The 17,964-nt window shown below is 40.6% G+C and overlaps 1 protein-coding gene across 1 annotated transcript in view; it reads right to left on the bottom strand.

Annotated features, from left to right (window-relative positions):
• pdzrn4 (PDZ domain containing ring finger 4) overlaps positions 1-17,964 on the bottom strand; it is a 41,464-nt gene that overhangs the window by 9,316 nt on the left and 14,184 nt on the right. Inside the window, exons 2-4 of the mRNA XM_030720264.1 lie at positions 8,683-8,948; positions 7,768-7,870; positions 453-551 (exon numbers count right to left, since the gene is read on the bottom strand). Of these exons, the coding sequence (XP_030576124.1) occupies positions 453-551; positions 7,768-7,870; positions 8,683-8,948 (468 nt within the window). The remainder of the gene's footprint in view (positions 1-452; positions 552-7,767; positions 7,871-8,682; positions 8,949-17,964) is intronic.

The following is a 17,964-nucleotide window of genomic DNA, read 5'->3' on the forward strand; positions in this document are numbered from 1 at the left end:
TATTGTATGTGTGTGTGTGTGTGTGTGTGTGTGTGTGTGTGTGGGGGGGGGGGGGGGGGGGGGTCGCTCAGAGCTTATTAAAACCTTCAATTCAAACTACTTAAAGGAGGAGGAATGAGAAAGTCAGGAAGGGAATCACATTTCAAAGCTGACTTCCTCTTTGTCCATGCATGTCTTATTCTGAGTTTATATTTGACTGGCAAACAGTTTTTTCTTCTCCCCAAATTCAGTTTAAAATGCACTTTGCTTCAGTTCCTAAAAATGAGAATTCTTTGGGGATTTCATGCTTTCTTTTACTTTTAGCACTGCTCTAAACAAAACTGATCACGGGGCCTTTGGTTTACTACATGAACAGGCTGCTTCGTCTCGGATTGTCTTCAGTCCTTTTTATTCTTAAGGGCTTCACTGCAGGACATTTAGGAAGAAACTAACACTATTTTCTCTGTTCCCACCTGGCTGACATAGATGCCAGTGTCCTCCTCATCATCAGTCCGGTAGCACAGTGTCAGGCCCAGCTTCTCTTGGGTGTTCTGTCTACATAGCTCCACTTCCTGTTGCACACATACACACACACACACACACACACACACACACACACACACACACACACACACACACACACACACACACACCACACACACAAAAACAATAATGATTCTTTGATCAAGACGATTTTAATCAAAAGAAGATTATTCTGTCAATCTGCGGGAGATTATATTTGGTCCTGGGAGCAGAGCAAAACCAAGACCCTCAGGACAGAGTAGAGCTCGCATCAGTGACAACAGATGGTATAATTCCATTAGATACAGAATTAAAAGGAAAAACTGGGGTAAAGGTGGCATACAGGGGCAGCAGCAACTATAGGCAAGTGGAAGAAAATAGTGAATTCTGTATGGAATTTGTCAGAAGGATGTGCAACATATTATGAGCTGAGCCATCAGCCAATGGGTGCCAGTAAAATCAGGGTCAGGGGCTGAACTAAATCTATTGTCAGTTTGCTCGAATAGATTTGATGAATTCCAAAACAATATCATTTGAAGTACAGTCTGTATTGCGGCTAGAATTATGCCAAGTATGGGAGAAGTTGTCTAACTTTATGTGTTCTGCATCACTTTACCATGTTATATAGGTTAGCTGTTCTTTAGTCTATTGAAACTGCTTTTGGTAAAGAGAATCTATGATTATTTTCCCTCTTATACAATATCCAGGCAATGCCAGCCTCTTCCTCAATAACATGTGCACGCACACGTTTACATTACACTCATGTAAGGAAGAAAGTTTTTACTGGACTCTATGCAGTCCTGTGAAAAAATAAGTATAACTTTACTGCCTCCAAGTGCTAATCAAATGCATTTGGTTAATTGATCATTAGACTGCCTCTATAAAAAGTATTATTGTGCGCACAAAGCTACCAGTTTGTGCAGCTTTCAGAATGACTTGCCATCACCCGCGATATTTCCAATTGAGGATTCTGATACCAGATTTTTCACTCAGCAAAAAAGATTTGCAAATAAGCCTTTTAAATGTGAACATTTCCACTGTAGAGAATAAATGGGACAAACAGGCTGAGGAGGTTTTTCAGTTCCACATTGAGAGTGCTCGTTCACCCACACACAGCGCTGCTTCAGCTAGAATATGATATAAAATTGCAGTGATCACCATGCACAATAAGCAAACAGAAACACACATAGCACAATAATATATATGAAACATTGCATAACATCATATGTGTATATAAATACAGGCTCAAATGCAGCTCCATCAAGTGATCTGTCCATTATTGACGTGAAAGCTTGTCAAACTCAACTCAACACGCGGCAGCATAGAGCGCAGATCTTTGATGGCTATGTTGATGCTGTTTCACTCACCGACACCCTCCCACAGGAAATTCCTCTAAATTTAGCTGAACTCACAACTAGCTCCTTTTGATCTCGGCTGTGTACAAAGGTAATTGCATAAAGATAACTCCAGAGGTGATCTTTATTAACCTCACAGTGCCAAATTGATTTCATTTCATATGAAAGGAGGGGTGTGGTATAGATTGCATGGGGCTGATTGTGGGGTATAATGATGCTGAGGGTGAGTGTAGTGGTGGTGGTGGTGGGGCAAGAATTAAGTCCCCCAGTCCCCCTTTTTTTTCTCTCATGGGAAACCATGACAGCAAAGATTGACAGGTTGGAAGAAATTAATTTCTGTGGCATTTTACCCCTGTGCAAGCAGCCCTGACCTTCAGAGGTTGGGTGGGGTGTGTAAAGGAGTTTACAATATTGCAACACCACGTGCTGGTTTTGACAAGCCACACTCCAGTTTAGTGCAGTGTCTGATTTGTACAACCCCTGACAGTGAAATAACAACTGCATGCAGCGAGATCAGGCAGCACTAATGCCTAATGTCAGCGAGCATTGGGTAGTTCGCCAGGTTTCAGTGGATTACTGGATGCCTGCAGCCGTGGGTCCTAAAGCTATGAAGTGACTTGATTAGTGATGATTGGATCATAATCTGTGCTGCTGTGGAGTTTGGAGCATGGCACAGCAATGACTTAAAAACTCATTTCATCTGGCTTACAATGCATACGACAGTTGATGTGGTTTCCCAGCCTAAATAGGGAGGATCACATTTACCACATGTTACAAATGTGCAAGAGAAATAAAGACATATTGACAATGGGTGGCATTTTAGTGCCACATTAAACATCTGGTAGTAACATTTCACTTTAATATGCACTTAACTGTTACTTCATGTTTCATTTTAAGAGAAATAGCTGCCAAGTGTAATGTTCACCGGCTCATTGTTTCCTCATTGCCGATGATGATGATATCCTTCCAGCTTTTGCTGTTTCGAAGCGGCAGTTTTTGAAGCATAGTGATCATAATTCAGTCAATCTGAAAAAGATTGTGGATGATTTTACAAGACAGGCTTCCCACTGATTGCCATTTATTGCGACAAATAGGTAAAACTGGAGCCCAGCATTGAGTGAAACATTATATCTTTTCTTGTATCACCTGCTTGTTTTTTGGCCCAGTACCAGCCCCTTTATTCAGAGCTGTATTTTACCAATTTTCCAAGCTTTCCATTCACATCATGCTTCAGCTTCACTGAACTTTCTAGTTTTTAGCGCTTGTAGGTCTTTCAGTTTAATTGAATTCGAGTGATTATGCACTGGGGAATTAAAAAGATGTGGTTTCTGACACAAGAGCATTCGTGTGCCACGGTTGCTGCCTTTGACATACACTAGACACTGATTTTGCTTTGTTACTTCCTCTGCTGCTGGCTTAAAGTAGGAACCACTGAGCTCCTCATTCTGCCTTTGTACCTTTTATACAGAATAAAGCTCGAACAGGCTGTCAGATTTTGTAGCAGACTGTACCTACAGATTTAATAGGAAACGTTGCCTGTTGAGAGCGTGTAGTGGCAAAATACTAATAGAAAACAATAATGAAACCCGAGCTGCAAATTGGGGGTATAGATTTTTAAAGTCACAGAGTACAAAGAGTTTAGTTACATCTGACAATTACTGCAGAATTTAATGCAGTGGTTCTAGGTGTTTTTGCTCTATTTCATCTTGCTTTATACTTCCACGACCCAAGCTTTCAATAGGACTCTTTGTTCGTGCACATCTGTTTGCATACCAGTATTTGCTTCAGTTTTGGCTTGGGAGATTAAAAATTCAGCATTTGAAGTTTGGCACCTGTTGACAGTCCATAATTAAGACATTAGAACAGGATTAATTTGGCAAACAGATAACTGGATGCTGTCTGGCAGGCTGCTGCCACTTTATTAACTGCACTATGCGATCCGGTGATCACACTGAGTCTTCATTAAAATCTGTTGTTGCTCAATATTACTTTGCCTGGTGAGTAGATATAAAAAAAATCAAAATATGTCCCCCCCCCCCCCCCCCCCCCCCCCCACACACACACACACACACACACACACACATTTCTGTGCCCACATGGTTCCAGTGCCACATAACTGGAATGATTTGCCATTCAACAGTGAACTTTATTTTTTTAGACTAGTAATCAAAGCAGCCACATAAAAACTACTTTGAAAGTCTGTTGCTACTTGACAATATTGTGGTATGGTACATTTGGCAGAAGGGGTATTATGACAGCAGGGGTACCCATGTGTACGATCAAACTGAAGTGAAGCTAAACCTGTCAGTCAGAAGTAATGTTCCTGGGAATTGCAGCCCTATTCTATTTCATCCAAGAGGAAAGCAATTCATGTTTCAGTTAGATACACATGGATGAACACAAGAAAGTGTAGACAGCTGATTTGGTGTGTGTGTGAGTGTGTGTGTGTGTGTGTGTGTGTGTGTGTGTGTGTGTGTGTGTGTGTGTGTGTGTGTGTGTGTGTGTGTGCGCTGACCTTGTTCTGTTACTACTGCTATTACCACACACAAGCCCTCCACCCTCAACCTTTCCCCGACCCACACAGGAGAGTCTTTCAACTGTAAGGTAAGACCACAGCTGGCAGTAGACAATACCCTAATGGCCCACAATGCAGTTCACTGAACCAGGAAGGGCCCATTAAACCAGCAAGGCCCACTGTCAGTAGCAAATATCACCCATCACTGTCACCTGGCACGATATTGAGGTCTGCTGGCTGATTGGCACCATTGATCTGTCACTTGAGGGTGCAGACTGTAAATGTGCTCTTTTAATCACAAGATTTTAGAGGAAGAAAAAAAAGAAAAAAAGAAAAAAAGAAACGTAGAGATTAGTAAATTAGAAAAAATAATAAACATAAATCATCCACTTGAGCAAATGATATAGACCCACTGCTTAGCCCCTGGTAATGTTACCCTCAGTTTCCTGTGTGAAAGCACTTTTATCCAGTGGGTTCTTCTGCTGCTGTAGCCCATCTGATTATGACCTGATGTTTTCTCTTTTTTAAACCCTAGAGGTGATTGTGTGGGAAAATCCCAATAGATCAGCAGTTTCTGGAATACTCAGACCAGCACCTCTGGCATCCAACAACCACGCCACGTTCAAAGTCACTTAAACCACCTTTCTTCTCCATTATGTTGCTCGGTTTGAACTTCAGCTGGTTGTCTTGACTGTCTCTACATGCTCAAATGTATTGAGTTGCGGTCATGCAGCTGTTTAGATATTAGCATTAACAAGCAGTTGAACTAGTGGACCTAGCAAACAGCCCTGTGAGTGTACATACTCATTTATTTGTAATCTTCGAAAAACAAGCGGTTTGTTAACAGAGCCACTTTGAACACCGATTTAGTCTTGATCCAGGATGCTTTGCTTTGGAATTTGGTCAGCTGTGGTTGCTCATTATTTTTGCCCAGTGTATAAATGCTAATGATGATCCCATCACATTTACTATAGCACCTATAGCACCACTACACTTAAAGAACCACTACACCTATAAGTCTAAGGCATTATTATAATCATTATTGTTAAATGCCTTGTGAGTTAAATATAATGGATGATAATTTAAAATGATCCCCTGACTCCTGACTTTACCGAGTTAGCTACTGGTCTAAAACAATGACCTCACATTTGAAATTCCCTTTAGCTTCAGCTGTTCTGTGTTAATTAGGTGCTAATTGGGTAATGTTGACAAGCTAAGATTATAATAGACATTGTAAATATTGTATAACTGTGTATATACTGTAACTATGTTAGCATTCTTGCATTAGTAAAGAACTATCCCTAAAAACCACAGCTGAAAGCCCACAGGCTTGTTATAAAATACAGCAGATGCAGTTTGAAATCATTAGCTGCTTTAATTAAAATGCCACAGATCTCATCTTCACATTTTTTGTTTTGTTTTGTTTTTCACTGGAACAGTGAGTGCTTGCTCTTCATCCACAACATATTCACAATTTTTGTTCAGCTTGAAGTGGCTGACTGAAAAGGCACACAAATATTTCTGACAGACAGTTCATGATAAAAGGGAAGCTAACCGCCTGTGAATAAAACACACAGGTAATTCAACAGGGAGGCCTTTCAGAGAGGGATTTTCTTTTGGTACAATTATATGAAGAATGGTCTTCCATCATAAACCTAGAGACTTTGCGATGCTACACAGAACAATCTAAAGAGCAGATGCTGCTTTGACAAGGAGCAGCCAATTTTTTTCTATTATTGGAGTGGGCAATTTTTCTTGTACTGTTAAATTTGTGAGCATCATACGTCTTGGCCAGCCTTGTATTATCTTCTGGAATTGTGTATAACTGACCCATGTGGCCTCTGTCCTCCTGCATCAATGGAAAATAAGCTTCATCTGTTCTTGTTAAAATAACCTAAATTAGATTTTTATTCCACAGGTATTGTGCAATGTGTGTCTTGGGCTCCAACTAATGAACTGTCTGGATTTGATTCGTAATTTGCTTTTAGGAAATTAGGCTTTCATATTTATTATTATTGAAGAACTTTTATGCCTTCATTGGAAAGTCAGTTGTAGAAACTAGAGAGATGGCAAAGAACAAAGGACATGGTCCTGATATCAGATTTTGTTTATGTTGTTTTGTTTATGCACTGCTTTGCTGAGGTCTGGACTTTGCCTGAGCCATTGCAACACGTTGATTCTTTTCTCTTTCAGCCATTCTGTTGTAGATTTTCTGCTGTGCTTGGGATCATTGTCCTGCTGCATGTTGGACAGATGGCCTCACATTTGATATACAAAGGTCAAATCAGTGACTGCAAGGTGCCCAGGCCCCGTGGCTACAAAACAAACCCAAATCATCACCCCTCCTCCACCGTGCTTGATAGTTGGTATGACGTGTTTGTGCGGATATGCTGTGTTTGATTTTCTCCAAACGTGGTTATATGCTTTATGGCCAAACATCTCCACTTTGTTCTCGTTTCTCCACAGGGCATTGTTCCAAAGGTCTTGTGGTTTGTTCAGATACAATTTTGCAAATCTAAGCTGTGCTGCGATAGAAGAGGCTTCCTCCTGGAAACCCTTCTAAAAAAAGTCATACTTGTTCAGTCTTTAATTATACTGTCATGAACTTTAACATTTAACATGCTAACTGAAGCCTGTAGAGTCTGAGATGAAGCTCTCGGGGTGTTTTGCAGTTTCTCTGAGCATTGCATACTCTGACCTTGGGGTAAATTTACTGGGACGTTCACTTCTAATAAAATTTAGGCATTGTGTTAACACATGCCTGAATCCTCTAGAGCAGCAAAACCTCTGCTTTTATAGAGGTGGTCAAACTTGCTGATGATCAGTTAAGTGTATTTTCCTATGGAAGCAGTGTGGTTCTGTGAAAACTTTTTTTACATGACAGTACATCTCTCCTCTATGGAAAATAGCAGGATTGGCCACTTACATAAATATATCAGCATTTGCTTGAGTTCACTGCAGGCTTTTTCTTTGTTTGATTTTTGCCTGGCTTTGTATATCCATTTTGCTTACCAAGAAAATTTTTCTTTTTTTACTTAAAGCAAAATTACTATATAGTGCTGCAAGGTGGGGACTCATTTCCCATTGTTCTGTCATAATAAAACTGAGTGTTGTACACAGACACTGATAACAAAGATTCTTATGTATGACTATCAAATTTAGCTGTGGAGTCCCAGCACTGTATGGCCAAAGTTAAACATTGTAGCACAAAGTGTGGAAGTTTCCATTCTCATGTCCAACAAATTTCAGTGAGCTATCCCAGAGCCTGTGCCAAGTAAGCTAGCCTAGTGTGTTGCCAGCTTATCTTACCACAGGTTGTGCAGGTTGTGTGTCTGGATCATTTAATAGCATATTTTATTCTTGAAAGTGAACAGAATAGATGATGCAGAACTCTACCTCATACTCGTACTCTTCAATCCTCTCTGCATCTGCTGTGGTGTTAGAGAGGTACTCTGGACATTCATAAAACTCATGTTCCATGGTGTGGATGGAGTGGCAGCTAGAGAGAAAAAAGATAAGGTTGAATGTTAAAGGTCATTAATATATGTCCCTGAGTGTGTGTGTCTGAGGGGTCCTATATTTTAGTTAAGCCAGGCCAATGGAGCAATATTGAAGACACCACACAAAAGTTGTATAATTTAATACACTGGACAGTTACTGTTATTATTTAGTATTCATAAGTTATTATTTTATATCACATTCCTTAATAATGGTTCTCATTTCACCACAAAACTCCAAACAAGCGATTTGGTCATCAACCAGCGCCCTCATAAAGGCGTGACCTCTGCAAAATTGTCATAATGTAACAGGCTCTCTGTAATCACTGACCACGACTAGCATATTTGTAACTTTATGGGACAAAATGATTTCATTTGCTGCCAAGCAAAGCCCTGTAAACAGCCACAGAATGGATGTAGCATCAGAATGCCTGCTCTATCAGCCCATTGGCTTTTAATCGCCCAGCAAAAGTTCCCATTACAGAAAATGGATGTAGCACACCGAAGCAATTATTACATGCGGGTTTGGCTCTGCATAATGATATCAGAGTACTTAGCGTTCCTGGGGGTTTCCAAACTGTGATACGGCTGCTTAATAGCTAATAGGAAATGAAAGAAAACGTCGGTGAAACCTCCGTTAAGCTTCAGATTCATTTGGGGCAGGAAGAAAATAATTTCCTAGCTGTGGTTAAAAACATTTAGAGGAAGGATTTCCATCCCGTTTGTTTCGTCTCAATGTATGACATTAACAGTCATTTTCCTTTCAGTAAATAGGTGGGCTTAAACTATGACTTTCCCAAGTGCTTGCCCTCACCTGTCAGACAGCAGGAAGGGACAGATGTCAGGGACGGGTGGGGTAGCAGGCCGAAGTTTGGCCAATGCCATAATGTGCTCAAAGGTGATGTCTGTTTGCGTGCAGACATCGACCACACACACATCCTGGGGCAAGCTGCTGCCATTGTTCACGACAGCCGCCGCGGCTCTGGTTGGGGTATGCCGGAGAACCTGGACGACGATAGGGTCTCGCCTGATGGCCTCCACCACTGCCTCATCATGTTCAACCTTGGCCAAGCCATTCACCTGCGAGAAAACAGAGAGCAAAGGGTTTCATGGAGGTTTGCATTGTGTCACTGAGAAATTTGCCAATTAATGTACTGTCTGTGAGAAAGGAAAAAAAAAAAAGCACGATTAAGATCCCGGTGTTTTGTTGTTAATCCAGGATCAATCTGACTGGCATGCATGCTCTTTTCAGCAGCAGCTTGTCTCACATTCACACCTGGAAATCTCAGTACCTCTACAACGCTCCACAGTTAGCACTAATAGCTTCCAATGAAGCAACTACCACATGAGTTAAGTGCTTTTATAAAGGGCACTTTGCCTGTAATTCTTGATGCCGAGAGCACCTTATATACAGCGCTCTCCCTCTTTTTTTTTTTAACAACCCAGTACATTTTCCCAGCAGGTTCAGACATTTTAACTGTTGACCAGATATTCAAAAATGTGCTAACCTTTAGGCAGCTAGTAAATTTACAGAGGCTGTACTAGAGAATACAGAGAGTGCTTTTCAGAATACTTCCAAAAGCATGCTTTAATGGGCCGTTCTGCCCCATGTTCTTCTGCAAATCAGTCTAACTCAGATGCATTATTTACATTGAATCCCTACCATTAAGTCCATTAGATGCAGAATAATAATAATGATTTAGGCAAATGAGCAAAATGGAGTGGGTAGACCTCACCCCAGCGGGGGCACATTTTTAGCAAGTAGCACTTACTTAAATCACAAGGTCAACGAATGGGAACAGATATGCTGGTGGAAGATGTCATACTGACAGATGTCAGTGTGCAGCAGAAGTAAAATGCTTACCAAAACTTAATGATTCTAGCCTGACAGGTGGAAATTTGCTGCTTTTGTTGGCCGGACCAAGTAAGCACTGCTATTGTCTCACTGTGAGCACGGAGACTTCTTTTAAAATACATTTTTAACAAATCACTTCTTTTCGGTTGCTGTAGTTGCAGATCTGCTGAACCATTTTGTGCTTTCACTCAGAAGTGTAAAATCATAATTTGATTTTAAAACTTATTTGGCTCCTAGTAAGCATCAAATCAGTAATGAGAGAAGTGAAATTTTATCAGAACAATAGAGTTTATTTTTTGATCCAATCATCAAGTGATCATGACCACAGTAAAAAGATCCACTCTAAAGATAAACCAAACCAAAGCCCCCTTCATATAGCGCTTTTAATCTAACATTCACACACACTCTGATGGATCAGGGCAACTCGGGGTTCACTATCTTGCTCAAGGATACTTCAACACATGGACTGAAGGAGCTTGCACCGACATTCTGATTGGTAGATGGCCTGGTTCTACCACCTGAACCACAGCTGCACCTGATCCAATCTAGTACCTACAGTTTCTGGATATTCTTTTTCCTGTACATATTTATTTACTGACCTCAGTGTCACCTTGACACTTTATTTCACCCAATTAACCTACAGGGTTTTCACCAGTGCTGACATTTACCCCTGGTCAAGTCACCTACCCTCTGGGAAGTGCTCATTAGCAGCATGCTGTCCCTCTGTTTTTGTCCTACTGGTTTTTGCCATTATGTTGCACTATGTGACAAATTTGTTGGCATTTTTAAGACCAATACAAGCTCATCAGTATACACCACTACCTGGCAGCCACACTCTTAACAGAAATCAAACCTGTAACTGAAATGTCCCTGTTTACTCTGTTTATACTCATCTTAAAGAATGTGTAGAGAAAGTTTCATCACATATTTAAGTTGTAATGAGGTCCAGATGGGCACATTAATCTCCAATCAGTGGGAATGCTCTGTAAGGCAGAAACTATTTGTTCGGGTACACCTGCCGGCATGTTTACCTGCTGTTGTCCCCTCTATTCAATGTGCCTGTTGAGGAGATAAATGGGCACAGATTAATAGCCAGCAGATGTGACAAAGACTGGGGATAATGACTCAGAACGTGTAGGTTTTATGTGTGTGTGTGTGTGTGTGTCTGTGTGTGTGTGTGTGTAAGCGTTTGTGTATCACACATTTTGAAGATCATATACATTGAGTTTATCACTTTTGGGATAATTAAACCACAAATGAGGCAATAAAGAGAAGCAGACAAGTCAAGAAAATTTTTAAAGCTTTGAGACAATTGAGATGTGGATTGTGCAAACATATTCTGAGTCACAAAATTTATTTTGTGTAAAAAATAACAGCAGCTCCCTGCTGTTGATGTATTATTTTTTTTACTTGTGCAAAGGTAAGTTTCATTAAGTCACAGCATCTACCTTTTTATCTGTATGTGTGTGGGGGTGTGAATAAGCATATATGGGAGCAATGCATCCAAGAGCAGTAGATGTATTAAGACATATATAGGTGTGCAGATTCCATCAATATGAAGCAGTAATTCCATTTTGATGACAAGATCCCTTTCTCATTACTCAAACCTGCTCCTGTGACCAAGGTGACAAAGAGACAATATTACCACATTGCATCATCCACATGACCCACAGAAGCTCCAAGAGAATGGTAAAAATAGCGTCAGTTCAAGGAGGCCCATGGGGACAGCTGTAATGAACCAACAATCTAAGCACAGCCTTCATATGCTTCTCAAGTTAAAGGTTATCATTGCCAATAAAAAAGAGTTCCCACTAGACCTAAACTAAAGCTTCTTTTCTGCCCAAACATTCGTTCCTAAAGGTCGAGGTTCAAAGTGGTCTGATACACTTGGAGTGGAATGAATTTTGTATATTGTAGTTTATATGTTTAGGTGTTCGGTGAGCACAGTGTGGGCATAACATTGAACTACGGCCTTCAGTGAAAATTTCATTAGCTTGTTATTGGACCACTTTGTATTTCTGCTTAAGGTTTTCTATGTTTTTTTTGCCTTTGTTTTATACAGAAAGAAGAAAAAGTTGCACATCTTAAAACTGAATTACAATTATGTGAAAAATGCAGCCTCTAGATAAAAATAAAATATAAAAACGTAAATTGTTTATTAAGGGGAGCTTAACAGCGTCAAATCAAATTCTTCTAGATTAGCAGTTGCTGCTACTGCAACTAGTTTAGCATAGTTAGCCTATTAGTAAGACTATTTTGACGTGTACTTTTTATATAGAGTATGTTTGGAATTATCTGCTGTCTGTTGTTACAGCAAACTGTATTAATACATTACAGCATCAATACTGACTTTTGACTTATTGTAATTAGTAAGGAAAATATTGTTAAACTTAAGCTAATGCTGTCTTCCCAACTAGCCTGATCCAGGGCGTTTTTCCTTCCCACTGTCGCCAGATGCTTGCTCATAGGGGGTCGTTTTGACTGTTTGGTCTTCTCTGTTATTATTGTTGGGTACACCTCACTAGTACTGGGTTGCACTCCCTTTTACCTTCAGAACTCTCTTAATTCTTGATGACACAAATTCAACAAGGTGCAAGAAACCAGTTTGAGATGATCTGAGCTTTCTGACATGGTGCATTAACCTGCTGAAAGCAGCCATTAGAAGATGTATACCCTGTGGTCATAAAGGGTTGCACAAGGTCAGGAACAATACTCAGGTAGGGTGTGGTGTTTAAGCAATGCTCAGTTGGTACTAAGGGGCCCAAAGAAAATATCCCCCACACTATTACACCATACAAGGCAGGATGGATGTATGCTTTCATATTGCTTACACCAAATTCTGACCCTACCATTCAAATGAGACCAGAGTCACCAGAACAGGCAGTTCAACCTTCTATTGTCCAGTTTTGTCTAAGTTTCCTGTTTTTAGCTGACAGGAGTGGCATCCGGTGTGGTCTTCTGCTGGTTCAAGGTTCAGCATGTTGTGAGATGCTATTCTGCATATCTCAGTGATGAGTGGTTATTACGTTACTGTTACCTTCCTGTCAGCTCCAAGCAGTCTGGCCTTTCTCCTCTGACCGCTGGTATCTACAAAGCATTTTCACCCAAAGAGCTGCCGTTCACTGGATATCTTGTTTTTGTCAGACCATGTAAATCATAGAGATGGTTGTGTGGGAAAATCCCAGTAGATCAGCAGTTTCTGAAATACTCAGGCACCAACAACCATGCCAAATTCAAAGTCACTTAAATCACCTGTGCTCTGACAAATCTGAATTGGTGAAATATACTTTATATATATTTTTTTACTACAATGATTACAAAGAATTTTGGTAAAATCAAGTCTCACCTCCAAGCTATCTGTAATATTTTGCTCCCTTTGATACAGGAATTTCACACACCATTGCCTATGAGGGGTTACTATTGGTGTAGAAATGGTTGTTATTTGTCTTTAGGGAAGGTTGAAAGTAGCACAATGCCTGGCCTAAAGCTTTTAATATTCTCTATAAGTCCGGTCACCCTTTAAATGTGTCGAAGGTTTTATCAGTTAGCCACCAAGATGGCTAAATGTTGTTTCCTCTTTTGAAATCCAACAGGGGTGATAAGGAAAGCCAAGCGATAATAGCGAGTGTTTGTATGGGTGAGCCTGCGTCTAGCTGTACTTGTGAACGGTTGTGTTTGTTGCGCAGAGATAAGATGGAAAGCACTCAACCTCGCAGCTAAATCTGACAGATAGGGTGTCATTGTGAGCAAATGGAAGCCAACACACACAGAAGACATGCACACACACAGTTCCAGCATTACATCAGCTCCAGACAGACTTTCAACAGCACTACAATGTGGTTGTTTGCAGTAACCACGTTTGACTGAATAATATCAGCGTCTCCTGAATAGGTTCAAAATGGACCACGAAACAATAAGCTGCTGAGAAGAAACCCCTCCATTTATTCAACCCTGACCTCATCTGTCCCTGAAGAGATGTAAGCTCAACACCACCAGCTTTTTTTTTTTTTCAGATCAGATCATGGTCATGATTTTGTGAGCTTAAGCTGAATACACACAAGGCTGCTTTTAAATTCATAGAAATTGCCATATTGTGATGAACAAGGAAACGCAGGTGGCGTGCCCTGGTAATCTGCCAAATCTCATTTTTCTTTCTCCTTTTGTTGTATTGAGATGATTCGAGAGGGCCCACTGTCAAATGCCTCATTTCAATAATAAAAGTCAATAATAAAAGACATGCAATATCTCCTAGTGTTGCAGAAGCAAAGAAGCTCATGGTTTCATACATTTGAGTGACAGGCTGTGCTATATGCTTGGCCAATTGAATAATATGTGACGAGAACACTGTGATGCATGTATGACAAGCAACCAAGAAAAAATAGCAGAACAAATATGAGTTGGATTAAATAAGCCTTTGTTTAAAACTGCCTTTCTAAAGCCTTCTGTAATATTATCAGATAAAGGTTCACATTATGTAAACTCATTTTGCAAAGGCTCAGATACATAGACTGTATATAAAAGCCGGTCACTGGATTTTGCTGTTGTAACTATCCTGACCTTTTGAAATCAGATGTAACAAAGTGTATCGGACTGAGAAACTAAGCAGCTTTGCACGCTCGTACGGCTTTTCAGTCACAGTGTAGTCCACCCTCAAGCTTATCCCACTTTAACATCCTTAATGAAGATCATTATATACAAAGTAAATGCCATGTTGTATTAAAAGTACAGTCTGACATTTTTTGAGATTATTTAATAGAGAAAAAGAATATTGTACTCATAAATATACATTGATTACTGTGTAATTATGTCTTCCAACAAATTGATGCATTTCCATGAACTCTAACACATAAAACTTGCATAAACATGTTTATTCCCGGTATTGTCGCAATAACTTATTGTCAGCAGGTTAGATATGCAACCGTCCCATCTGTAGACAGCTGATAATGAGCCAAGTGACCTTTACTGATTCATCAACTCATATCAGACTCCTTTCACAAAGTTTTACAGCTTACTCCAGGCAAAATAGATATGGACATACAGGGGTTGGGCAATGAAACTGAAACACCTGGTTTTAGACCACAATAATTTATTAGTATGGTCTCCTTTTGCAGCCAATACAGCGTCAATTCGTCTCGGGAATGACATATACAAGTCCTGCACAGTGGTCAGAGGGATTTTAAGCCATTCTTCTTGCAGGATAGTGGCCAGGTCACGACGTGATGCTGGTGAAGGAAAACGTTTCCTGACTTGCTCCTCCAAAACACCCCAAAGTGGCTCAATAATATTTAGATCTGGTGACTGTGCAGGCCATGGGAGATGTTCAACTTCACTTTCATGTTCATCAAACCAATCTTTCACCAGTCTTGCTGTGTGTATTGGTGCATTGTCATCCTGATACACGGCACCGCCTTCAGGATACAATGTTTGAACCATTGGATGCACACGGTCCTCCAGAATGGTTTGATAGTCCTTGGCAGTGACGTGCCCATCTAGCACAAGTATTGGGCCATGATATGGCAGCCCAAACCATCACTGATCCACCCCCATGCTTCACTCTGGGCATGCAGCAGTCTGGGTGGTACGCTTCTTTGGGGCTTCTCCACACCGTAACTCTCCCGGATTTTGAAATGATCGATATCATTTTAAAAATGAAGCCTATGCTTTGCTGTTCATGACTCTCCTTGACAGACATAATGAATGCCACACTCTGTAAGACATACTAACTTCTCCCAAATTCAAAATCAATTGAAACTGATCCTTTAAGTAAAGGACTTTATCTATCTTGTACTTTGGGAGGAAGCAGATTAGAGAACTGAGAGTGCCTTTTTTTGTGGTGTGATCAACTAGACTGTTGGGTTTTAAATGGTCAAGTTTAGTTTCTTTAAAACTTTTAAAGTGCTCTGGAGTAAAGAAAGGAAAAACACAGCTTGCAAAAGCTACCACTTTAAGCCATTAGAGAATCTTTAGTGCTGTATGTAAGATGTGACAGAGTAGCTTAAGTTCATATGCAGCCCAGTCACAGCCAATTTCAAGCTGAGTGCGATGACTCTAAAGCAGATTCATTTCAACCTATTTTTAATTACAGAACAATGGCTGAGCACGTAGCTCCTTTGTTAGCAACATGCATACAAGAACAATCTCTTTCTGTTTGTGTGTGTCTGTCCTTCACTATGCAGTCATGCAGTCTACTTCACACTTGGTGAGTGTGTTCCTGGACACCCACCGAACTGTATTGGCGATGGTAAAGTCCTTTAGATGAGTGGTCCTCATATTTTGGCTATAAGCTATTTTCTGTTTCGCTGTCACAGCAGGAATTTTTTTTCAGAGATCTTAGCCTTTGTCGTCAGGTAATGGTGGCACGTTCACAGCCTCTCATCAAGCGACCGCAGAGCGTGTTAAATTCAGACTTATTACCATCCACTATTAAAATGCTTTAACTACAACTGTCCCATCATCTTTATTGCCTTTATGTCAGTGCAAGCAACTAACAAAAGGGAAATTTACATTTGATTATTTAGAAACGGCAGGCACGTTTTAAAACGGTTACTCCTACCAACTCAGGCTTACTGTTTTGGCCTGTGACCAACTTTGCTGTAGCAGCTGGGGATGAGCTCAAGGGCACCTTTGCATGCTTATGGTCACCTTAATAGCTGTCTGTGCATTGTTGCACTGATCCACAATTCAAACCAGAAACAATTCAGTCTTGAAACATTTAGGCCACGGGCCCCATTAAGAAAGAGAAACTTTGGGGAAATCATATCCTCCAGATTTTAAGTGATATCCCCGCCTCAACTTTATTTACTCTGTTTGTTTTTAAGTGTACCTGTGCTTTGCATTTTTTTTTTTTTTTTTTAGCCAGGCCTGGTCGTCTTTTCCAATCAGCAACTGTTCACTATGCATTGTACCGCTCTGCTGTTTTACATTTCTGTATCACACCAATTAATCAAAGTGACAAGGTATTTAATGAGAGGCAATTAGAGTGTTAACCAAAATGCAAATCGGACAGGGAAGCAGAGCAGGAAGGGGGAGCATTTTTGTGTGTGTGTGTGTGATAAGCTAAGAGTTCAAGGAGATTTCACTTCATGGTTTTATTAGGACCCTTACTTGTCAAATTGAGTTTAGCAATTCCCGCTTGGGCTTGTCTGCACCTGCGATCGCATCCGTGTCCACGCTCGTGAGTGTGTGTACAAGTTGTTATGAGTGTCCTTCAGTTATTTTTTTTTTCCTCTATTTTTTTTTTTTTTTATACACTGGCTCCTGCACAACAGGCGAAAACAACCAATTAGTTCTGCTCGAGGAAGATGGCATGACAACATGAAAAACAGATTAAATAGCTGCTGTCAGGACGGATGTCAATCCCTTCTACATCACAGTGCCTGTGTGCTGTAGATTAGACCGCGTTTCCTCAAGGAAACACTCTTCACAGCGCTGGCTTGTTTTAGCTGCTGGAGCTTACCTTCACAGGGAGCAAATGGTAGAACTGTTGTTGAAAGTGGAGTATCCTTTAAATGGTCTCGCAGCAGCTAGAGAAGCCAGTGTTCTCTGTGCGTCCCTGTTAAATGATAATCGCTGAAAGTAACAGGCTGGTGTTCTGTCCTTCAACTACTTATCCTGCACTGAAACCCTTCAACATGATGCATGGGAACCTCTCAAATGTGTTTAAACGAGATACAGTTTGGAGGGTTAAAATGCACTTTCTTATTTTTCCCTTCCCCTCTGATTATCTTAATAAAATGCATGGATTAGTGCTTTTAAACATTAAGACTCCAATCAGGATCTGTGCTGCTTGCAGGCTTCTGAGTTTTTAGATTTTATAGACTGTGTTAATATTTATTTTGTGAATAACTACACAATCCAGGACTCCTTCAGCTATCTCCTGATGACTTAACCCTTTATTATACTCTGTTGTAGACACAGAGAAGGACAGCTGGAGACATGAAGGATGAGTAGTTATCCCTGTATATGTCTTTGAAGTCTGCTGCTTGGGGCACACGCACAGCTGGAGTATTGCAATATAAAGTCTCTGCAGACAAATCTGCACGCTCACAAACATTGACAGGCACGCAGATGTCCACATGGACCTTCGCTCCCACCGTCTGATGATGAAATTCACATCACTTGGATCCAAGTGGACCCTCGTTCATATGCGGAAAGTATAATCATGGCCTTAGCCTCTGAGGATGGCGCCAAAGCTAATTTGTTCCAAGTTCTGGGAAGCAGGCAGGATTGGAGATAAACCTT

This window comes from Archocentrus centrarchus, chromosome 23, assembly GCF_007364275.1.
Source record: "Archocentrus centrarchus isolate MPI-CPG fArcCen1 chromosome 23, fArcCen1, whole genome shotgun sequence".
NCBI classification, from domain to species: domain Eukaryota; kingdom Metazoa; phylum Chordata; class Actinopteri; order Cichliformes; family Cichlidae; genus Archocentrus; species Archocentrus centrarchus.